At 39.1% G+C, this 25,989-nt stretch overlaps 1 protein-coding gene across 1 annotated transcript; it reads left to right on the top strand.

The window, feature by feature from the left end:
• The first annotated feature begins 437 nt into the window (after window positions 1-437).
• gnptab (N-acetylglucosamine-1-phosphate transferase subunits alpha and beta) lies at window positions 438-25,989 on the top strand. Its single transcript, XM_079817369.1, has 21 exons — window positions 438-746; window positions 985-1,070; window positions 2,154-2,273; window positions 5,175-5,225; window positions 5,485-5,681; window positions 8,463-8,527; window positions 9,494-9,628; window positions 12,590-12,751; window positions 12,884-13,063; window positions 13,177-13,347; window positions 14,250-14,373; window positions 15,789-15,992; window positions 16,155-17,131; window positions 17,291-17,490; window positions 17,647-17,866; window positions 18,922-19,035; window positions 19,222-19,307; window positions 19,391-19,489; window positions 19,575-19,742; window positions 21,934-22,024; window positions 24,733-25,989. Exons 1-21 carry the CDS (start codon window positions 615-617, stop codon window positions 24,802-24,804), a joined length of 3,654 nt encoding a protein of 1,217 aa, XP_079673495.1. The 5' UTR covers window positions 438-614; the 3' UTR covers window positions 24,805-25,989.

Here is a 25,989-nt window from a genome sequence, read left to right on the forward strand (position 1 = left end):
ATGCGGATGAACTTTGACAGCCAGCGTTCAGAAAATGTGAATCTGCTGGTATGAGGCTAGCTCCAAACCTACTGACAAACTCCTAACCTTTAAATCATGCGAATATATAAACATTATATATTTTCAGAACACCGGCAATACAATATTTTTGACCCAGCTGTCTTAAATGGCTTCTGAGCACAGAAAAAACAATGCCAAATGAGCATTACATTTTTATAGAGTTGTTATGCTGATAATGTATAATGATATAATAATGATAATGGTTTGAATTAAGCTATTTAAAAAGGGTTAATGAATTTATATACGGGTAATGGATGTTTATATGTATAAACATATTTAAATGTGTGATATAGATTTTTTAATAGAAGTATTGCATGAACTACCTTAAATGCTCGTCCTCCTATTCACTAGATGGCAGCAGCGAGTCTGTCATGTACATAGTCGAGCGGCGTATCTATCATCACCTGATCACTACCAATGAGGAACTACAGCGTTTGACTGTTCATGTGACAGTATTTTTTTAGTGTAATGAAGTTATTTTTATGTCACCGCGGAAAACATGTGTCCACATTAAGTGTTTATGGAGGAAGAGATGTTGATGGCCGGGGAGAGTCATGTTGATAATTAATTCGGTGCTGAAACTGCTGCAGCGGCAGACATACACATGTCTGTCTCATCGCTATGGACTATACCTATGTTTCGGAGGACTTGTCCTCATGATAGTGTCTGCCTTTCAGTTTGGAGAGGTATGTACACTAACTAGGGTGAAATTCATCCGACAGAAGTATACTAGCTTCATTGGATTCGCATTTAGGCCATGCATGTATCTTCTTATCTGTGTATTCTGTGTCAATCACTGATTACTGATCAGAGCTGATTGTGTAATGTGACTGAACTGTTACACAGTGGTTGGAAATAAAACTTACGCTAGTAGTAAGGGTTTGGCCTTGTGTGTTAACTGGCTGGTTTTGTTTTTATTTGCAGGTTGTAGTAGAGTGGAGTCGAGATCAGTACCATGTTTTGTTTGATTCCTACAGAGATAATGTTGCAGGAAAGTCCTTTCAGACCAGGTGAGGAACAGATCAATGAAACCAGCATCACTGCTTCATTTATACACAGTATTAAAGCCCTCTAGCTGGTCACTCTTAAGGGACACTTATAATAATGCGATATTCGATACAATATTGCTTTAAGTGTGTTAAATCTATTTAAAAATTTTTTGTTTTTATTAAAAACTGAGAATAATACCATTTACGTGTTGTAGTTAAAATGTATGTCACAAATCTGATAATATAATTTTAACATCAATGTACCAAAAGCACCAATATTTAAATACCAACAACTCTTTGCTTGACTTGGTAATATATAGTTATATCAACCTAAACCTTATCATCAAGGTAAACAAAGACACCTGGACAATTATTTTTTGTCATTTTAATTTATCTTTGTTTTAAAAAATAAGAACTAAAAACAGTAGTCTTCACATGAATTAAATATGCACTGATACATAATAAAACTACATAATAAAGTTATTCAGCCAAGAGCACCGAGTGATTTTCTCTTGTTCTTTTGTTGTTTGACAGACAGCGGCAGGTTTACTGTATTAGCAGGCTGTCACTTTAAGACCTAATGCACGGATCCTATTGACAAGCATTCGCTTTCTTTCCCCAACTGATACCGTTGACTTAAAGCATAACCGACTGTGTTTACATGAATACTCGTCAAGACAGCCATTTTGACATAACTGTGTGTGTATTTGACAGTTTGAGTGTGTAACAAGACACGTTTCGGTGTGTGTGTCAGACAGCAGACAGCTGTTGTTTTTCGCAAGTTATCGCGTTTAATAACACTTTGTAACGTCTAGCAAGTCACATAAGTAATGCCCAGTCTATTCTCTGCTACATGCGTCAACCTAAAACGTACACTTTTCACAGTGTTGAAGTAGCCTATTCAAATCCTTCAGATATTGCGCGTTGCGATATGCATATTGCGATATTCGTGAGATTTCGATATATTGTGCAGCCCTACTGAAAACGATAAAAAAATCAGCTGATATGTCAATATTTTTTTTTACTCGATTAGAAAATACACATTTTCGTATATGCTCCAGGATTCGCATACATTCCCTGCTTCATATGCTTGTATTATTTCAGGCTTTGCCTACCGATGCCCATCGATGTGGTTTACACCTGGGTAAACGGCACAGACACGGACCTCCTAAAGGAACTTCGTTCTGTGAGACAGCAGTTGGAAGAAGAACAGAAGGCCCTGAGGTACCCCACCCTTAAAACACACACTCTTAGTGTAGTATTTGTTTATCCACACATGGTTGGAAACATTCTGCATCATGTGACTTTGACTGTTTATTTAACCAAAGTTTAAATATTCACCTTCACTGCTTTCATCAGCAGTTTATTCATGTGATGGCATGATTATTGTACAGGTGTGCCTTACGCTGGCCACAATAAAAGGCCACTCTAAAATGTGCAGTTTTATCACACAAGCGCAATGCCACAGATGTCGCAAGTTTTGAGGGAGCGTGCAATTGGCATGCTGACAGCAAGAATGTCCACCAGAGCTGTTGCCCATGAATTGATTGTTCATTTCTCTACCATAAGCCGTCTCCAAAGGCGTTTCAGAGAATTTGGCAGTACATCCAACCACCCTCACAACCACAGACCACGTGTAACCACACCTGCCCACATCCAGCATCTTCACCTCCCGGACAGCTGCTGCAACAATCAGTTTGCATAACCAAAGAATTACTGCACAAACTGTCAGAAACCGTCTCAGGAAAGCTCATCTGCAAGCTCGTCGTCCTCATCAGGGCCTCGACCTGACTGCAGTTCGTCATAACCGGCTTGAGTGGGCAAATGCTCACGTTTGATGGCGTCTGGCACTTTGGAGATGTGTTCTCTTCACGGAGGAATCCCGGTTTTCACTGTACAGGGCAGAGGGCAGACAGCGTGTATGGCGTCGTGTTGGTGAGTGGTTTGCTCAACGTTGTGGATCGAGTGGCCCATGGTGGCGGTGGGGTTATGGTATGGGCAGGCGTATGTTATGGACAATGAACACAGGTACATTTTATTGATGGCATTTTGAATGCACAGAGATACTGTGATGAGATCCTGAGGCCCATTGTTGTGCCATTCATCCACGACCATCACCTCATGTTGCAGCATGATAATGCATGGCCCCATGTTGCAAGGATCTGTACACAATTCCTGGAAGCTGAAATCGTCCCAGTTCTTGCATGGCCAGCATACTCAACAGACGTGTCACCCATTGAGCATGTGTGGGATGCTCTGGATTGGCGTATACGACAGCGTGTTCCTGTTCCTGCCAATATCCAGCAACTTCGCACAGCCATTGAAGAGTGGACCAACATTCCATAGGCCACAATCAACAACCTGATCAACTCTATGTGATGGAGATGTGTTGCTCTGCATGAGGCAAATGGTGGTCTCACCAGAGACTGACTGGTTTTCGGGCCACCCAAAACAGTAAAACTGCACATTTTAGAGTGGCCTTTTATTGTGGCCAGCCTAAGGCACACCTGTGCAATAATCATGCAGTCTAATCAGCATCTTGACATGCCACACCTGTGAGGTGGATGGATTATCTCGGCAAAGGAGAAGTGCTCACTAACACAGATTTAGACAGATTTGTGAACAATATTTGAGAAAATACATGTCATTTAAGCTGACTGCAGTCATTACAAACATGGCTGGCAGTCTTCTGTAATAAAGCAAGGCAGGCTATTTTATTTTTGATATAAAAAAATAGGAATGAAAAGGCAAATTACAAACAATAGGACAAATACAATAGAAAAAATATACAAATATGCAAAAAAGGTACAGTAGCCTTAGCCTAGGTTTATTTAACATGTAGTAAGAACTACTACAGAAATTGAATAATCAAATGTAAAAAGAAATCGAACACTGTATAAATTAAATATAAATGGATCCATATTAAATATGTAAAAGGGATTCAGTCAAAAACAGTGTTTTTTTTTTTTTATTATTAACATTAATGAAACAGGCGGCAACAGTTTGAGTCTGTCGTCCCTTTAAAGCTGCAATATGTAACATTTTTGCAGTAAAATATCCGAAAACCACTAGACCAGTGTTAAATATTTTGTTCAGTCGAGTACTTACAATATCCCAAATGTTTCCAACTATTTGTAAATCGTGATAAAATTGCTATTTTAACTAAGGAACCGGGACGTGTGAGGGAGTCGCCTGTCAATTGCATCATATCTGCGTTACCCTCGGTTTTATTTATTTATTTTTAAACTTTACTTTACTCTTACTGCAGTGTGCAACAAGTGTCATAGCAGCTACCGAGCAAACGCACAGAGTAACATCATAGCATCATGAGTATCGAATATGATAAACAGAGATGCATTACCTCATACTCATGACCGGAAAAGTGGAAATGGCGCCGGTGACTGTGGCATAATAGAAGTCCCGCTGCTCGCTAGGCGTGTGTTGTGTTCATCTTATTAACAATCGTTCCTGCGGCCTTGCTCAGCTCCACAACACTCGGTCCTGCTCTGCTTCATACTACAGTAACGTTAATAATCGCATACATGAACATGATTTCTGCCCGAGTCCTATCCTGATTCTTTTCCACCAGCTGTGAGGTGAAGACCACATGTCCCAAGATTCTGCGCTCAAACTTGGCGTCATCAAGCTATGCCTTTGTTTTGAACTGGTGACCTCTAGCAGACAGAAAAGTTACATAGTGCACCTTTAAGAATGAAGGCACAAATCTAATATACTGTTACACAGTAATAAAAACACTCTACGTGTCAACTTTTAAGTTGTACAACAAAGTTTAAGAAGTGTAATACATTTTTGATATTTATGAATCAATGCGAATCGGTAGAAGATGGAATTGTGATTCATATGTGAATCGATTTTTTTTTTTTCCCCACACCTTTATTAATATCAGAATTAATGGTTAAAATGGCTTTTACAGATTTGTCCGCTGTAGTAGATGTTATAATATTTGTAGATGCAGTCTTATTGAGAGAATCTGTTTTAGACTCTTTTTTTAAATGTTTTATTACAATTTAATATCCTAGATATGAACCATTGGTTGTGCTAGAAATAGTGCCAGTTATAAGAGTGGCTTAAGTTGTTTAAAAGTGTTTTAATTGCTTTTTTTAGGGAGCGTCTGGGAAAAAATGCATCTGAAATAACTGAAGCTCCTAAGGGAAGGTGAGTGTTTAAGTAGAAATTAAGTCAAAATGGTTTTATTCTCATTCTATTCATATGTCTGCTGGATGTAAAGCAGACTGAATATTGTGTGGTTTATACGTTTCCTGTTTCACAGGCCTTTGTCACAGCCACATTGTTTTTTTTATGCCACCAGCGCTTTCCTGTCAAAAGAAAATACTCCTCCACAGAATGACTGTGTGAAAGGCTGTACTCACATTAAGATTAGATCTACTTTAATTCAGTTTGTGTGTACTTATAGGCCAGAATGTCTGCTGTCCCACTGCATCATGGGCCCTGTACTTGTGCTGGATCCAGCCCTTCCTGCAAACATAACATTGAAGGAGCTGCCAACATTTTCATCAGCGTTCTCCTCTGCAAAACAACTTTTACAGGTGGCCAAACCCCTCCAACCCTCCACAAGCGTGTCTGTTCTTCTCTTCCACTCCCACAGTGAAGGTACAATTATAACCTACTTCTCACAGCACTCTCACATTTATAAAGTTTGAAGCAGGGGCGTGCGGTCCAAATAAGCTGTGAATGCTCTGCATAACCAAGCCATTCATGGACTTTCAAATGAATATTAACACTATAAATTACTATAAATTCGCTTGTTTGAGGTGTATCATAAAGCTTACATGATTAAAATGTTGGTTATACGTATGTAACTGTCCGTCATTTATTTATTTGCCAAATGACGGTAAAACGGCACATTTTAGAGTGGCCTTTTATTGTGGCCAGCCTAAGGCACACCTGTGCAATAATCATGCTGCCTAATCAGCATCTTGATATGCCACACCTGTGAGGTGGATGGATTATCTCGGCAAAGGAGAAGTGCTCACTAACACAGATTTAAGGCCTTTGCACACTGAGTCCGAAATTCGCATGCGAAATTTTCGCACGTCAAAAAATAAATTCGACCTCACGTTATGTCAATTACGCTTGCACACTGCCTCCAAAACTTTCGTCCGTCAAAAAAAAAAATCGGAAAAGGTTCGATTTTCTGCGTTTTTCGCATCCGTTTTTCCATCTACTGTGCTGATGCCCAACCTAAAACTGCTGGCAATGGTGGTGAATGAATCGCCAGTGCTCAGATACCTACAATTATATATACAAATTTTATTGTATCAAAAATACTACAAATATTATTATATCACAGCTATAATTATAGCACACCAAGTCCCTGTAAACCGTGTGTGTGTGTGTGTGTGTGTGTGTGTGTGTGTGTGTGTGTGTGTGTGTGTGTGTGTGTGTGTGTGTGTGTGTGTGTGTGTGTGTGTGTGTGTGTGTGTGTGTGTGTGTGTGTGTGTGTGTGTGTGTGTGTGTGTGTGTGTGTGTGTGTGTGTGTGTGTGTGTGTGTGTGCGTGCGGATCCATACCTTTAGACATAGGCTGTCAGTCTCTGTTCAGGATAAATTGATTCACGGAAATTTGTGGTCTTCTTTTTAATATGTGGCTCCAGTATCGCTAGCAAAGCATCAAACGGAGCCACTGACATTCTAAAGTAAACTTTTAATCGGTCTGGATAATCCCGCAACGCTCCTTGATAAGGAGGTGGAACTCTCCTTCCTCTCTACGCGATCGCAGAAGTGGATGGACCCAATATTTCTGCTTTTTCATTTTTTAAGAGAGAGGACAAAAAAAATCATCCTCACTACTTGAAGACGGCATTTTGTGTTGTTTTGCGTTTTTTTCCCGTATCGCATTCATTAATACGCATCGGACTCAGTGTGCAAGGTCTCTGTGCGTGACGAATTTTTCGGATCACGAATACGAAAAAACGCATGCGAAAATTTCGGACTCAGTTTGCAAAGGCCTTTAGACAGATTTGTGAACAATATTTGAGAGAAATAGGCCTTTTGTGTACATAGAACAAGTCTTAGATCTTTGAGTTCAGCTCATGAAAAACAGGGGCAAAAACAAAAGTGTTGCATTTATAATTTTGTTCAGTGTATAAAAACACATGCCATTTAAGCTGACTGCAGTCATTACAAACATGGCTGCCAGTCTTCTGTAATAAAGCAAGGCAGGCAATTTTATATTATGTTTTTCAAATCTGCCAGTTATGGAGGTTTTCGGGTAAGCCGATCCAGACTCGGTTTGGCACCTACACTTGTTGTTATGTATTGTCATCATTGTCCCGTGTTCTTATTGGTTTGCTGGCATATGGGGAGGGAAAGCTATCCGCAAATCGCTTGTCCAATTGAAAAAATGTGCTGGTGCAGCCAGATCCCGATTAACGAAAATCACATTGAAACTAATGTGACTAAATCAAATGAAAAAAAAAAAAGTTTTAACTGAAATTTTCATAGTATATCATTTTCTCCAAATAAGATTTTTATGAAAAGTGTTAAAGACAGACATATTAATGTAAGTTGACCTACGATACCCATCTGAGGTTGTTAATCGATGGTATGCGTTTGTTAGTTATAAATTCACATTATTTCAACTTATTTTTTAAAGAATACTAATATACTAAAATGTTACATACTATACTTATTTTTAATACTTAATTAAAAAATACTTCCAGCATACATTAAAATTTAAACCTGACATGGTTTCGTATTTGTCGTCTCTGATTAAGATCCGAGTCTTTAAGCCAATGCGCCATACTTTGTCAATATTGAAATCACAATTATTTAACACGATTATTGGTGGGTGATAGGATCAAAGATATTCACGAACAAGAGTAATTTAAAAAATCAGTTAAAGTTCACAATTATCAAAACTTCAGCAAAAACGAATGACTAATGTAAGAAAGAGGTCCTCAAAACAATTACATAATAAATAAGTAGTGTTTTAACTTTTTCAGGCAGATGTACTTATGTGGTATTCAGATAAGTAATATCCTAAGCCTACATAAAAAATAATCAAGTGTTAAAAAGACACTGCAAATAACATTGCATAGTCTTAGTGTACACAATACACATTATATACAGATTAATCCTTATAAAAGCTACTTGAGTTATTCAGTCAAGACCAGTGAGTGATTTTTCCTTTGTGATTTCATTTCTCTTATTTGGCTGATTTGGATGCTAAGTTTGGGCTTTTAGGGAGGAACGAAAGCATACAGCTGTGAAGGAAAGGAAGGTGCGCTGGATAGGATGCGGCAGCAGCAGAATAACCGTATTACCTCGGTTATATTGTTTTCATAATTGTTGGAAGCCGAAATCGAAAAATTAATTCCGATTAATTGTTAGCCTATGTTAGTCTAACATTAGTCTTGTGTTTCCTGTTGCAGCTGAAAAGGCCCATACAGATGCTTTGAAGGACCTCCCGACACACTCCATCTGCAGAGGTTACCTGGTGAGAAAATGCCAAAACACACTTCTCATTGACTAATTTTGCTTTTCGGAATGTTGGAATTTCCTACTATTTTAAAATAGTGTAACAAAACGGCACTTTAACTTTTTGGACATTTGGACATTTTCAATTCCAGATTTTCTATCCAAGATGTGGGTATATGACGTAACCCAGTACAGTGCATGATGAACATTCACTTTAAAACAAAAGCATCAGGTTCCTAAATTACATACTCTTTGGATCAGTAGTATTTTTAACTAAAACAATGTAAAGTTATTTTATTAGTTGAAATAAAGATTAAATAAAATAAAATACTAAAATTAAATCAAAAACTTACAAAACTTATGAATTAAATATGTTACACTGGCAACTAACTGTAATTAACTGTAATTCTAAGTGCTAAAATGACTAAAAATAAATGCTGAATATAATTTTTTTATACAAAAAAAATGACAAAAACAAAATTACTAACACAAACTGAAATCAAAAAAATAAAAATAAAACTATAATAATATATACTGATTTTGTTCATCATACACCTGTAAATCAAATGCCATCATTTTGTTTCTTTGTACGTCACCTTCTGAGCAGCAGAAAGCAGGAATATCCCACACCTGAATTTGAGTAAAACACAGTATAAAACTAAAAACTCATGCTGATTTAACAGATAATAAGCAAATCATTTTTTTCCGAAAAGGGAACTGTTTTTTTTTATCGTTATGTCTGCTTTATGTTGTCTAACCAACAAGAGGAACTATCTTACAATGTCCTTTTTTATGAATGTTGTATTACTGTTCCCAATACTGCCACTTGAGCCGACATCACTGCACATTTGGTCTGTGGCTTTTTTCTGACATGCACAGTCCATTAAAATGTATTACATCATCTCTCTGTGTGAAACGGAAAGTTTTTAAAAAAAAACAAATCCGTGTGAAACTCCTGGAGTCTAAACATGTGTTTCTGTGGCAGACGACTGATAAAGAGGCTCCGGGGCTGGTCCGCATGCACACTATGGCCTACTTGAGCGGCTTCCCAGGGTCACTGAAGGAAACTGAGCAGCTCAGGGTCAAACTACCAACTGTGGTCACTAGTAAAATCAAACAGGTAAAGTGTCTCAATTAAGCCAATCAGTACAATGCAATGTTCAAAATGACCACAAGGTGGCGCACAAGATTGTGAAATTCATTAGAAATGCATGGCTGTCTGTGTAAATCCCAGAGTGAGTTCTGCAGGGAACTTTTTTAGGGCCTTTATCCATCAGCAACCCCAATGATGTTACCGTATTTGTCATATTGAACTATTACTGGCTATCGAACTGCATAACCACTGGGCATCCATTGATCTGTAAAATAATAATCAGTGTTCGGTGTGTTGTGTATCTGGGTGTTTATCTCATTTGTTAGGGCAATGCGTGGGCTCCGTCCTGCTGTCTGTGGTCATGTGATAAGAGCTCAGGGTATTACAGTGACACTTGAGCGGAGTGACAGGGGGGTTAACAGTACAACAACTGTTTGAAATGGCCCGGCGCCAGCCTGCGCATGGAAAAGGCATCAGGGTTTAGGTGACCTTCTATCGCTACCTCTCCTCTGTCTCCCCACAGAGCTCTGTATATATATCACAGTACTTCATTTGTTTGCTTGTTTCTTGTTTCTTTTTTCTTTCGTTGCTTTGTACTTGCTTGCTTTTGTTTGTTCTTGCTCTTGTATGTTCTTTTGATTTAATTTGCTTGTGCCTTCTTGATTGTTTTTGTTTGTCTTTGCTAGTTTTTGTTCTTCTTTGATTTAGTTTGTTTGTGCAATTGTTTTTCGCTTTCATCTTTGCTTGCTTTCATTTATTCTTGATTGCATAGGGTTGTTTTTGTTTGTTTCTTTTGTTTGTTTTTGCTTGATTTTTGTTTCTTGCCTGTTATTTGCATTTGTTTGATTTCACTTTTGTTTGCTTTTGTTCACCGTTGCTTGTTTTTGTTTGTTCTTCTTTTAAATGATTATATTCGTTCTTGCATTTATCCTTGCTTGCTTTCATTTATTCTTGCTTGCATAATGTTGTTCCTGCTTTTATTTGTTTTTGCTTGATTTCATTCGTTTGTGCTTACTTTTGTTTGACTTGCTTTCTCTCACATTCTTTCACTTCTTACACTGTAACTCTTATCGTTAACATTTATATCTGGTTCCCTCCATTCGTCCTTAAAATAAGGTTCTGCATTTATAACCAAATTCTTGCCATGGTTTTTTCTTTTTGTTAATAGCACTCACTCAGTGTCTTTCTCTTTTGTGCTTTATGTATGGCAAATCTCTTGTTTTCCTGCCATTTCATGTTCAGCTCATTATTGTATTCCAGTCCAGAAGAGTCCTCTGTTGTTGTTTTTTTCTCTAGTATTGTATGTGTCTACAATCCAAATGCGGGTCACTTAAGGTAATATAGCAAAGGGTGAAGCTGAGGAACAGATAAAGAAAGAGAGAGAGAGAGAGAGAGAGAGAGAGAAGTTGAGTGTTGAGAGATGGCTAGTATTTATAGTGCGTGTTAGCCTGTTCGCAATGTTGATGAAAGCTCTCCCTTGACCTCTGTCCAGTGCACACTTTGTTATACTAGAAATACAGCCTGTGAGTGAGTGTGGGAGGTCTACTTAGTTATTGTTTGGGGACAGATTTGTCACCAGAAGTAAGCTAAATCTGGTGAAACGTCCCTTTGGGAACATCCGCAATTGGAAAAACAATTCATAAATAATGTTTCAGTTGTTCGCAGACGTTTTTATCTTAGGGTTTGGGTTCAGGATAGTTGTAGTAATTTGTAACTAAATAAGTTTAATAAAATGTATTTAGTCTTTTGTCTAAATTATACATACAATATGCACCTATAAACACACCAATTCTCCTATTTTCCTCTTAGTTATTTGGGTCCCACAGGTTGTTTTTCTTAATGTGATGATCAGTGAAAAGGCCGTCTTCAGAAGTTTACAGAGGTGCTGGCACTTCTGGAAACACGTTTTCTGTGTATGTGCTATTGATAGATATACTATTTTGACTCTCTGCAGTCTTCATTTGGCATGGACCAGAGGTACGGAAAGGTAACAATGAGGACCCTGTGCTTGTAAACAGCAATGTGACAAGTGATAAAACTTGTTTTCGGGAAAACCTGATCACAAGGGCAAACCCATCACATGAGCTGAGGGCTGTACTCTGTACTCTGTCATATGGATGTGGCATATCTTCTGATAAAGGAAGTTAGAAACAATGGGGAAATTAACATCATCCAAAAGAATAAAAGTAGATCTGTTCTATTGTGTGTCTGTGTGTGTCTGTGTGTGTCTGTGTGTGTCTGTGTGTGTGTGTGTGTGTGCGTGTGCGTGTGCGTGTGCGTGTGTGTGTGTGTGTGTGCGTGTGTGTCTGTGTGTCCCAGTCCCATAAAATTAACAGAATTGGACAGAGTTGCTTTTGGGGCACCAGTACATAATTTTGCATCAATACATGCGTTCACACCTCCAGTGAGTGCGGGGTATGAAAGTTATTTCCCCTCAGTTATAAGGTCATACGGGAAGCCTTTGGGGGAGTTCTGTTTCTGTTCAGAATTTTGGGGTTGGTATTTTTGAAATAAGTCTCTTATGCTCACCAAGGCTGCATTTATTTGATCAGTGATGAATACAGTAAAAACAATGTAAAATAATTGTTTTCTATGTTAATATATTTTAAAATGTAATTTAATCCTGTGATAGAAAAGCTGAATTTTCAGCAGCCATTACTCCAGTCTTCAGTGTCACATGATCCTTCAGAAATCATTCTTATATGGTGCTCAAGAAACATTTATTGTTATTATCCATGTTGAAAACAGTTGAGCCACTTAATATTTTTGTTGAAACCGTGATGCATGTTTTAATGCACCTTTGCTAAATGAAAGTATTAATTTATTTAAAAATCTTCCTTACCACAAACTTTTGTACGATAATGTATGTATGGCTTAATGATTTTTTTCTCTAGTTTTAATTAGCTATGATTTATTACATATCGTGTCTGATATTGTTATAAATTGTCTGTGCTTCTGAGTGATGGTTTGTATATGTATATATCTCAGTTGCAGCTGTACTCGGAGGCCAGCATTGCTCTGCTCCACCTGAACACAGCACAGGATTTCACCGACCTCACCCAGCAGGCCAAGAAGAACCTAACTCTGGATGGAAAAGAGCTCACAGTCAGCCCGGCGTACCTGTTCTGGGACCTGAGTGCCATCTCACAGGTATACACATCACTGTAGGTCCACAAATGGACCCCAGGGTAAAAACTAAGCCAATGTGGGTTTGATAAATGATCAATTTACAAAAAAATACTTATAAATAACTTTATAATAAACTGTTTTCCTCTCTTTCAGTCTAAGCAGGATGAGGATGTTTCTGCCAGTCGCTTTGAAGACAATGAAGAGCTGCGTTATTCGCTACGTTCCATCGAGAAACATGCGCCTTGGGTGCGCCACATCTTTATCATCACCAACGGACAGATACCGTCTTGGCTTAACCTGGATAACCCACGTGTTTCAGTGGTTACTCACCAGGTGAGCTCAAGGACAGCGTGCACTGTAATGCATTCTATTACTAATATTGGGTGTATGTTTGTAAGACCTAATTGACAAAGTCTTTTATGTTGTTGTTTGTGTTTGTCTCTCAGGACATTTTTCACAACCAGTCTCACCTTCCTACGTTCAGCTCTCCTGCAATAGAGACCCATATCCACCAGATTCCAGGACTTTCACAAAAGTTCATCTACCTCAATGATGATGTCATGTTTGGCAAGGACGTGTGGCCTGATGACTTCTACAGCCACTCCAAAGGTCAAAAGGTCAGAAAGACTGTCAGTGTAGATTATCCTAAAATGAATAATCTTTCTAGCCTGGATGCCAGCCGAATTTAGCCCCGTCCACAACATTTGAGCTCGGGCAGTTCGGTCTGGACTTGATCCGTAGAGTAATTATGCCCGAACAGAAACTGTTCGGACCAATGAAATTGTCAGGGCGGGCTTTAGACGATGATGGACAGATGATCAACAGTAACGTAATCATTCGTCATCAAAGGCGCTTGGGTTGAATTTGTTCTAATCCTAAACGGAGAACTTGTTCGTATATGCATTCACCTTTACTATTTCTCTCAGAAATGATGATCGTGTTGGTATGTACTCCGTGTATCCTTAAATTCTTTTTTTACAACACCGGCAAAGATCGTTTACACTCATCTTTTTCTTCTAACGTTACTTTTTCCAGCGTGTGTGCAGACAGGTTTGCCAAGTTTTTACAACAAAATCCGCCCAATTGCTATTCAAAACTATTCAAAAACAAGCCCAATAGCTTTCCAGGGGAGGGTTCTCCGGAAAAAAATGGCGTTTGGGGGGTAAAATATGTTATTTTGGCAGGGCTGCCTGCTAAAATTCGCATTCCTGGGTTTATATATCACATAATTGGGGTCGCTTCAACTCGCAGACATGGCAACACAGTGCAGTTGAGTTCGGTTGACATTTGACAACTAACGTTATGCGTCGCTCCGTTGCTCCGATTGGTTGTAGGTCTATCCAATTGAGGTCTTTCCTGGTTCGGTTGAAACACGCCCCATAATCACAGCCCAACGGAGCAGTATCAGACTCATATTCTGACTAGAATTGAGTATGACGACGTCAGGCTATAATCTTTCCATTACAAACTTCAATTTGTGCTTCACCTCAATCACCTCTGATGTTTTCTATGTTCACAGGTGTATCTCACCTGGCCTGTTCCAAATTGTGCAGAGGGCTGCCCAGGCTCCTGGATCAAAGATGGCTACTGCGACAAGGCCTGCAACAACTCTGCCTGTGATTGGGATGGAGGAGACTGTCAAGGTACTTTGACAATACCATTTTACCCAAAAATTCTGGCATTAGTCACTCGCGCTCATTTTGCGAAGCAAACTTTCTGATCACAGCCCCATGTCTGTTTCATCATTTGTGACCTGTGCTGGCAAAATGAGTTGCAATCCCTGGTAATACCACCAAATTTGGCACACACCAAATATCTATAAGAAAAATATATATTAAACTTTTTTCCATGGTACCACATTTGTTTGATTAACATTAATGAAACAAACAGCCTATGTATTAAGACCTAATGTACCGCACACATCTATAATGTTACACATTACATGTTTTCCACAACAGTTAACCAAATCACTTAAGACTTAACAGATAATGTTTGCATGAATACTCTCCATGACAGATATTTTGAAATACTGTAATTCTGTGTATATCGGGATCGTGCTCTGTTTGAGGCATCTTTGTGCGCACGCTTCGGATCTGTCAGTCAGCGCGAGTGAGATCGTTTTGGTTCATCAGCATGAGTTTGAAAATCACATTTAATTGGTTCAGACCATAGACTGTAAAAAAATATGGACGTAGTGTCCGTGACGTCACCCATAGGATTCTGATGAGCAGTTTTGAAGCGCAAAGTAGGGACGAGCTGGCCGTTGCCATCTTGGCAGCGCGTCATACGGCGTCACTCCCGCATAACAGAAAATGGGCAAAAAGGCGGGACGTGGGCGGAGCTGAAGTGACGCGATGACTAACAGACAGCAGATAAATGGCTATCCACCTGTCACTCGTAGTGGCCACGCCCTTAATTATGCACATCTTTAAGGCTTTATATAATGTAAATGAATGAGTTATAAAAAAATGAACTCCCTCACAGTTGTCATGAAGGGCAAAATTAGCTGTATAGACCAAAACCACAATTTGTACCAGGCTGTAAACATGTTTTATTCTGCTGTAAAGTTGGGCATTTTAACATGAGGCTCAATGAGATTCTGCTCCCTTCTGGAGCCTGTCCCTAGCGGCCAATCGATGAATTGCAGTATATGTCACTTCCGTATTGGCTTCAAGAGAAACTGCGGGAGGTTGCCGCTTGGTTCAGAATCATGCCATCGAGAATTCACTATGAATATTCATAAAGTTGGAAAGCTGCACTTTAAAACGATACCAAATTTGTGCCGAGTGGAAGCACCAGTTGTCGAGAAGCGAGCAGAAGCAAAAATGTAAATGTACTCCTCTCAGAAAATGTACCGATAAAGATAATTTTGGAGCATTTGGGATCACTAGACGAGGGCTTAACAGATTTTTGTGAATCTCAAATTCGATCAAAATTACAACTTTTCACTTGTTTTGCCTGTAGCTCGTAATTAGCCTATGTGCATTCCGACTCATTTTGCCAGCACTGGTCACATTTCTTGTTTTTTCTTATTTTATTTTAAAAAAATTCCCTGCAGGAACTGCAGGCAGCAGTCGTTTTGGAGGAGCGGGCGGTGTGATCGGAGGCGGGCAGCCTTGGCAATTCGCAGGTGGTCTTGGAGGACTGGGGGGTGTGTCCTTCTGTAACCCGGGTTGTGCTAACTCTTGGTTGGCCGATAAATTCTGTGACCAGGCGTGCAACGTTTTGGCTTGTGGGTTCGATGTGGGCGACTGCGGTCAAGGTGAGTCTTGACCAGGGGTTCTCAACTGTTTTTAATTTTAAGGGGTCCCCCTTGGTCTATATATTCAGGGGTGTCAAAGTCTACTCCTGAAGGGCCTTTTTTTAAGTATTGTAGTATTTGATTGGAATTTACTTATTTTGTGTTTGTTTGTGAATTTCTAAGATAATTTCGACCAACTGCACCTTATTGTCCTCCGGAGGAACCAGACGCTTTACACCCTGCCGCAAGGAGAGCTCCGACCGTATTTTAGCTTCTCGGGCCTGGCTAATCGTGTGACCGAGGCACAGGTCTCTGATAACCGTGCAGTCCGTCACACTTCTGTCGCCAACAAATGGAAGACCATCCATCTGCTGCTGCTGCCTGGACACAATGCCACCCAGATCCACTACAATTTCACCTTCCTGGGCACCGACAACCACGACTTCACCATGACCTTTTATGTCACCGTGGATACCCGAGAGCTTCCCAAATCAAATGTGTCCGATCCAGTGCGCAAGAAAGTCGAGGAACCCAAACCGACCGTAGTGACCCCAGAACCGGAGGTCCTGTTTGAAAACGTTCCCAAAGAAAAACAAGGCCCTAAAGTCAGAGAAAAATCCCATGCCGATATAGAGACTGTGCAGGTACCTGCGTTAAATGAATCTCTTTTGCCGGAGGAAGTGAAACTTGAGTTACAGAAGCTGAACGAGAAGCTAATATTGGGTGACATCACTGTTAAAGGCTATAATTTGACCAAAGCAGTGCTGTTGGAGCCATACAAAGACAAAGCTCAGCTTTCACTAAACAAGAAAGAAGAGCAGAACCCTCTTTTAATCAGTCAACATCAGGCCGAGAGAGCACCAAGGGTGAAAAAAGAAAATGAAGATGAGGAAAGAAACTCTAAATTGGAACCAGGTGTCCCTCCATCTCTTGTCCCACTCCAGATTGATGGTGTTACACCTAAAGCTAAACCACGATTGTTTGGCATGGAGAAACTTCTCAGCAACCTGATGGGGAACATTTCTAAGGAGAGAGATTCAGAAAATGAAATCCACTTCCGTGGGGGGCCAGTGGGTCGTAAACTCCAGTACTACATCACCAGCTTTGACCGGGGTTTCCTTCCATGGGAGAAGAGGAAGTTCTTTCAGGATCTGCTGGAGGTGAGAAGCCTTTCATTTTTATATTATATATATAAGCATGTTAAAAAACAAACAGCGAACGACTTGTTACTGAAAGGCAGGAATTCTTGCTGCTACATTGAGTATTGCAGGTTCTCCCATTCAGTAATTTGTAAATTTCTTTTTTTTCCCGCTTCACAGGAAGAGGAGCGTCTACAAAGAGAACTGCAGTATGCAACTGACAGGACTGCCACTGGACGCAGATTGCAGGACACTTTTGCTGATTCACTCCGCTATGTCAACAGACTCTTGAACGGTCAGTTTGGCTTCACTTCCCGCAAAGTGCCCGCCCACATGCCTCACATGATTGACAGACTCATCATGCAAGAACTCCAGGACACGTAAGAGTCACAACAAAATGTTAACCTTAATGTTCAATTGTTAAACCTAAAATGATTTTAATGTTGAATTGACTAAATTATTATGGAGTAGTAATGCACCAAAATTTTGGCCACTGAATTTTACATTCGGCATGACTTTTATCTTGATATCTTCAGCTTCCCTCAGGAGTTTGATAAGACCTCATCCCACCGTGTGCGTCACTCTGAGGATATGCAGTTTGCCTTCTCTTATTTCTATTTCTTGATGAGCGCATTGCAGCAGCTCAATATATCTGAAGTGTTTGACGAAATCGACACAGACCACTCCGGCGTGCTGTCTGACCGTGAGATCCGCACTTTGGCCACACGTATCCATGAACTCCCCTTAAGTCTTCAGGTACACACCACCCCACCCTCTCAGTGGGGAGAATTTTTATTCAAAATTTTATTTGAAGTATAGTTTAACTTGTTTAAAAAATAAAAATACATTTAAAATTGTAATTAATAAAATGATTGAAATTAAAATATACCTTTTTTAATTAATTTTAAAATGTATTTTAAATGTAAAATAATGTAATTTGAATTAAAATGTAATTTAATTCATTTTAAAATGTAATTTAAATACATTTTTAAATGTAATTGATTTTTTTAAAGTCATTTAATTGCATTTTAAAACAAAATTGAAATTATAATTAAAAACATTACACCCTAAACAATTATTTAAGATGTAGTTTAATTTAAAGTGTACTTTAATTTTATTTGAATTTGAATTGAAATTATTTGAATTTAAAAATGTATTTGAATTTAAAATGTTATCAAGTAACTTTTTTTAAAATGATAAATTATTCAACTTTGTTTAAAATTGTAAAAAAAAAAAAAAGTTAATAATAAATCAAAAATAAAATAAAATTGTTGAAATTACATTGAGATACTTTATTCAGTTAAAGGGATAGTTCACCCAAATATGAAAATTCTGTTTTTACTCACCCTCATGTCGTTCCAAACCCGTAAGACCTTTGTTCGTCTTCAGAACACAAATTAAGATATTTTCGATGAAATCTGAGAGCTCTCAGGCCCCTCCATAGACACAAACATCATTAAAATAGTCCATGTGACTCCAGTGGTTCAACCTTAATTTTATGAAGTGATGAGAATTAAATAACACAAAAATAATAAATGTATTCAACAATTTCATTCTAGCCTGTGCCACTGTTTTTATTTCCCCCCGAAGATGAACAAAGGTCTTGCAGGTTTGGAATGATATGAGGGTGAGTCATTAATGGCAGAATTTAAATTTTTGGGTGAGCTATCCCTTTAACAATCAAGTAGGTCCGTTTTTGATTTTCTGACATGAACACAAGATATGTACTACCTAGTTTGTTGTCACCACGTGATTATCTGTCTTACCCATCTGTTGAGGAACTGAATGTCTGTTTATTTTTCTGTTAACAGGATTTGACCAGTCTGGAGCAGATGCTCATAAACTGCTCTAAGACCCTTCCGTCCAACCTCACGCAGCTCCATACCATCAGCCCTACCCAGGAGGCCTATTACGACCCCAGCATGGTGAGAGCACTGTTCAAAGTCTTAAAAATCATCCAACACAAGAAAATAACTCTAATATAAAGAGATAAAATCTCACAATACACTTTATTGGATATTAAGTTTCATGCATAGCTTTTGTCTCTACGTTTTACTATCTGTGTATTTGTTTGTACTGTTAATCAAATCTGTGTTTTGATGTGCCTGCAGCCACCTGTCACAAAAGGTTTAGTAATCCACTGCAAACCCATCACAGAGAGGATCCAAAAAGCCTTCAGAGACCAGAATAAATACAAGTAGGTTTTTCATTACCTTCCCACAAACACTTCAGCATCTCTTATGAGACCGGGTTAGTTATGCAGGCTCTTGTTCTTTTTAGGTTTGAAATTATGGGCGAGGAGGAGATCGCCTTTAAGATGATACGGACCAACGTCTCGCATGTAGTGGGGCAGCTTGATGACATCAGGAAGAACCCTAGGTATTTGCTGGGGCATCATACCTATTTTGTTGTGCACAATGGGAAGCCTGTCCACTTTAACCCCCTCTTTTTTTTTTTACCAAAGGAAGTTTATCTGCCTAAATGACAACATCGACCACACCCATAAGGATGCCAGCACGGTCAAAGCTGTTCTGAGGGACTTCTATGAGTCCATGTTCCCACTGCCCTCTCAGTTTGAACTGCCCAGAGAATACAGAAACCGTTTCCTTCACATGACAGAGCTGCAGGAGTGGTAAGAATTCAGTCACGCAGACATTGTTGAAGCTGCACAATTCACATAGATGTGGGTGTAAAAAGCGGAAATATAACTCTAGTCAAACAGGTCTGTGTACATACCACAGGTTTCATTATTGAATCTAAAGTATGTACAGAACAGATTAGGACAGGCCAGGTCTGATAGGAGTAGTTTAGTTAAACTCTCAACATAGAGTGCACAGTTTGACATGAAACTGTAATGGGTGTAATTGACTAGAAAAAAAAAAGGTGTTGGAATAAAGGTAGAACAAAGAAACTTAATACAGGTTTGGTGAGTAAATTGATTCAGTGAATCACTGATTGATTCCTCAATCCTTTTTGTGAGTTTCCAAGAGGCATTTCATATTAATATATCCACGGCATTTAAAACAAATGAGATTAACGTGTCTCCACCTATTTTCATTCGCCCCTGAATATAATGGATTATTGCTGTAGTGATTATATTTGGTTTTGTTGCAATGAGTTTCATAAGTCTGTTTACGTTTAGTAGTGTGTGATTTATAGCCGGTTTAAGTTGCTTTACTCTTGCGAATACCGGTAAACGTTCCTTCCTGTCATCACTCTGTGAAGTTGGGTGATAGCTGTCGTCGCAGTCTGGAATTCTGGAAATGGGGAGGTGGTTTAAGAAGGGTTTGTGTGCCTGTCGCTTCTTTGGAGGTTTACGGACTGGAAATTATGACTGGTACATTCACCATTCATGCTCACTCAGCCAGAGCGGCTCTGTTACACCCAGATGCCCTATAAAGCCCCATCAGAGCCTTGTGACCTGCCTGGGCTGAGGGGCAGGGTGTTATTTTTGGGCACTGCCAGGCTCGACCAGCCCCATTGGCTCTTTTTAAAAGCTTGGTGTCTGTAGATTGGCTCCGTCAGACACCAACACGCTGGTGACAAAGGGGTAACTGTGTTCCTCACAGATGATGATGATGTCACCTTGTCACCCTCTCACCTCCGACAGCCTGCTGGGTGACATCAGAACTTGAGTCACTGTGAACTGTCAATCACAGTCTTGATAAATATACCGTTCTGAAACTGGCAAGAGTTAAGACAGCATTGCTGATCCCACCTCCTGTGTGCAGATAGCAATGAATATGAGCTCACCATCACTGTACGGGCCAGTTGTGGTTTTATGGGGCAATGGAATATTCTTTTATTATTATTTTGAAGAGAAAAAAAAATCATAAAATTAAAAATGTTATTAATATTTGAAAAACTTTTGTCCACCAAATAAAAGTCATGTAATGCTATTTAAAAAAATAAAATAAAAAAAAACATGGTGGACCTGCGTTGCATGTCAAGGTCAATAAATATTTTATACCAGATAAAAAAATCACCTCTATTCAAAAAAGATTTGTATAAAAAAAAATCTCCTCTATTCAAGGTATAAGGAAAACATTTTGCTTGATAGTTGACATTTTAGAGTCATGAGAAATGATTTTATATTTCATATTTATTTATTATTTAATTTTCTAATATATTATTACTTTTCACCAAGGATACGTATTACATCGAAAGTGATAGTAAAGACATTTATAATTTTACAAAATATTTTTATTTCTATTAAATTATGTAGCTACTTTTGTTTATCAGAGAATTCTAAAAAAAATATGCATCATCGTTTCCACCAAATATTAAGCAGCAAAACTGTTTTCAACATTTTCTCACAATATTAAAGGTTTTACTGTATTTTTGATCACATAAATGCAGCCTTGATGAGCATAAGAGACTTTGTTCAAAAAGATGTTAAAAATATTTTGGGGTCCAATTCTCACTATTAACTAGTTGCTTATTAGCATGCATATTACTAAGATATTGGCTGTTTATTAGTACTTATTAATGCCTTATTCTGCATGACCATATATTGCATCCTTAATCATATCCAATACCTAAACTTAACAAATACCTTAGTGACTATTAATAAGCAGTAATTAGGAGTTTATTGAGGGAAATTCGTAGTCATTAGTTAGCTAATAGTGAGAATTGGACCCTAATCTGAAGTGTGAACAAAACATCTTATTGACATAATTTTGTAGTGTGTTCGTCAGAATACATGGCAGCTTTTTTTTTTTTTTTTTTTATAAATTATGCTTGTTGGATCCAAATTGTGTAGTTATGGCATCTACCATTTAGCAGGGGCTAAGTGAACTGGGCTAACCCATCTTGTTTCACAGGCGAATATACAGGGACAAGCTGAAGTTCTGGACCCACTGTGTGCTGGTGACATTAGTCGTCTTCACTGTCATGTCTTTCTTTGCTGAGCAGGTCAGTACGGTTTGGCTTGCATGTCCATTGTCCACTATGATCTGTTGTTCTTTATTTCACTTCTCCACACACACACACACACACACACACACACACACACTCACACTCACACTCACACTCACACACACACACACACACACACACACAGAGTATGGTTAGTCTCAATAACATAAGCAACAAATATATCAAATTTTACCCAGCAACCCTCTGTGTTCTTTTAAGGAAATGGTAAAGGCAAAAATATCGTCCTGATGATTGATCAACCAGGCTTGCAGCAAATAGTCACACTGTTAATTGCAGGGTCGTGTTTCTGTCTTTTGGAGAGGTTAATGGTGACCTTTTAAAAGACCAGTATGTCTTCATCTGTCCTTAGTGACAGAACAGTAATGTGAACGCTCACCATAAGTACAAATATGGGGATGATGCATTATCAGTGGATGCTTCCCCTGCTGCCGTACATGCATGTAGAGGCATGTCATGTTTAGCTGCATCATCTCTGACAGACTGGCACAAACAGGCTTCATAACTATCTTCATAACAGATTTACAGCCTCTCTCGTTAACTTCTGTTTCTCTTGATGTCACTCCCGCTTATATACAGCACTTATTATTCTCATTATTATTATTCATATTATTTTAAATGCATTAGCTAGTTAGGGGTTATGGAGGGCTTGAAGAGCCACTTAAAACATACAATGAAAACAATTATTAATGTATTAATACATGTATTATGTATGTATGCATGTACACGATCAGGCATAACATTATGACCACCTTCCTAATATTGTGTTGGTCCCCCTTTTGCTGCCAAAACAGCCCTGAGCCGTCGAGGCATGGACTCCGCTAGACCCCTGAAGGTGTGCAGTGGTATCTGGCACCAAGATGTTAGTAGCAGATCCTTTAAGTCCTGTAAGTTGTGAGATGGGGCCTCCATGGATCGGACTTGTTTTTTCAGCACATCCCACAGATGCTCGATTGGATTGAGATCTGGGGAATTTGGAGGCCCAGTCAACACCTCAAACTCGTGCTCCTCAAACCCTTCCTGAACCATTTTTGCTTTGTGGCAGGGCATTATCCTGCTGAAAGAGACCACAGCCCACAGACCACATTTCCATGAAAGGGTGTATATGGTCTGCAACAATTCTTAGGTTAGATGGTACGTGCCAAAGTAACATCCACTTGGATGGCATGACCCAAGGTTTCCCAGCAGAACACTTGCCTTCTTCCCATAGTGCATCCGGGTGCCATGTGTTCCCCAGGTAAACAACGCACATGCACCCGCCATCCACATGATTTAAAAGAAAACGTGATTCATCAAACCAGGCCACCTTCTTCCATTGTTCCGTGGTCCAGTTCTGATGCTCACGTGCCCACTGTTGGCGCTTCCGGCGGTGGACAGGGGTCAGCATGCACCCTGACTGGTCTGTGGCTATGCAGCCCCATACACAACAAACTGCAATGCACTGTGTATTCTGACACCTTTTTATTAGAACCAGCATTAATTGCTTAAGAAATTTGAGCTACAGTAGGTTGTGTGTCTGATCGGACCACACGGGCCAGCCTTCGCTCCCCACGTGCATCAATGAGCCTTGGGCGCCCATGACCCTGTCACTGGTTCACCACTGTTTCTTCCTTGGACCACTTTTGATAGATACTACTAATAATAATAATTTGTTACATTTATATAGCGCTTTTCTGGGTACTCAAAGCGCTTTACATATAGAAGGGGGGGGAATCTCCTCAACCACCACCAATGTGCAGCATCCACCTGGATGATGTGACGGCAGCCATATTGCGCCATAACGCCCACCACACACCAGCTGATTGGTGGAGAGGAGACTGATGAAGCCAATCAGTATATGGGGATGATTAGGATGCCATGATGGACAGAGGCTATACTGACCACTGCAGACTGGGAACACCCCACAAGAGCTGCAGTTTTGGAGATCTTCTAACCCAGTCGTGTAGCCATCACAATTTGGCCCTTGTCAAACACGCTTAAATCCTTACGCTTGCCCATTTTTCCTGCTTCTAACACACCCAGTAACAGGTGCCGCGATGAATGAAGAGATAATCAGTGTTATTCACTTCACCTGTCATAAAGTTATGCCTGATGCCTGATCGGTGTGGGTGTGTGTGTATATATATATATATATATATATATATTATGGACTTGGCATGGACTCACTAACTTTAATTGAAACTTAATGAGAGCATGACGACCAGAAAATTGATGTTTTTGTCTATTACTGATATTTATATTATTACTGTCATATTATTGTTGCATTTAACTACAATTGTAAAGATTATTAATCATTTTAATTGTCTATATATTTGTACATTTTCTTATATTTACATTATTTTATATATTTTTAGACATTCATTAATCATTTTAAATATGGATAAATTCATATCAATTTGATAATCTTAAGACCAAAAAAAATTATAATTTATTTATTTTTAAATGGCACTTTCAAATAATTCTGAAACAACTTGATTTTTAATTAATTTTGAATGATTAACAATGACATTGTGACTGAATCTAAACTGAATCCTGTATTAGTCTATCTTTCCTCTTCCCTTTTTTGATCATGTGTCAGTCTCATTTCTATACTGTTTGTGTATCACGTGTCGTCACAAGTTGACCCGCAGCATTCATTACAAGTTTGGTTGACACTCCTTCCTCTTCCTCTTCTTTCTATCCCTCAGCTGATCATGTTGAAAAGACGGCTTTTCCCAAGAGGCAGGGTCAGCAATGATGTGAACCCAGAGCGGGTGTGAGGTTATTCCTCTCTCAGAGTGTGTGCCGCGAGAATATGAAGTACCAGAGACATGCTTCCATTAGTGCCGTCAGATAAACTAGCCCATTTGGAGGTGACTGGATGAAGTTGGAGAAACTTCGAGGTAACAAAGGGGCATTAGTGAGACACACTGCGGCCCGCGAGGCAAGCGGCTTTCTCTCGTCCCGTGATCACACTCCAGGTTGCGTATTGAATGTGAACTGAACTCAGTGGCCCATATTGAGTGTGAGTTGCCATATGACCTTAAGTGTTTGAAATGTAATAATTTTAAATAGGATTTTCATTTATATGGGCACATCATACTACCCGCAAAGGGTTGTTCTTTCTCTTGTTCTCTTCTTTCACTTGCTCTCTTTGTCTTGGCTTTCCTTCCTCGTCCTTACAGTGCCTTTGTTTACCACATGAATAAAAGCGGTGGACTCTGATGCACGGCTGGAACTCTCAGCCTTGTGTTTGGCTTTTTGCATTTGTCTTAATCTGTCTTGCTTATTCCAAAGTGGCACAAAATCTCCGGGAGCATATTTTAAAACCGAATAGGAATCCTGCTACTTGGTCATTTGAGCAAGGATCATCAAAAAGGAGCCATTTCCTTCTCTTTCTTTTTTGAAATGCATGCCGTTTTTGCTTGAAGTTCTTCACGTGCTTGTCTCTTAGTGGGACATTAAATACTGACTCTGTCTGAAATTCAGATGCCACTGCCTGTGGCCCTCAAGTGTATTAATTAACTCTTCACCTTCACTTGTCTTTAAAAGGGAATTATTGTTTTTTGCTTGCTCACGTTACAACTACTGACCCTAAACCTCTGCAGGCCATACGTGCCTGACAAAACAGGCTTGAGTTTATGAAACGTGTTGAATGATAATGCTGTTCTGGGATGTATTTCCCCGTTTACTTTTATTTATTTGGTTATGAAGGACATAATCATAATATACAATCATTTTTTTTGGAAATGGAATGGACTTTGTTTTAAAGTATACTGAAAATTTACCACTTTTGTGTCAATTGTAAATTTAACCAGAAACTGTGCCTCTATTTTCTTCTTGTTGTTGTTGTAATTGCTCAAGCAGGAGAAAAAAAAGAGTTTGACAAACATAAGAACATAATCTGAATGACATAATGTAATGAAACAGCCAAATTTGTCAATTAAAAGTCTTTCAAAATCATG

The sequence above is a fragment of the Gobio gobio genome (genome assembly GCF_949357685.1).
Source record: "Gobio gobio genome assembly, chromosome: 5".
NCBI classification, from domain to species: domain Eukaryota; kingdom Metazoa; phylum Chordata; class Actinopteri; order Cypriniformes; family Gobionidae; genus Gobio; species Gobio gobio.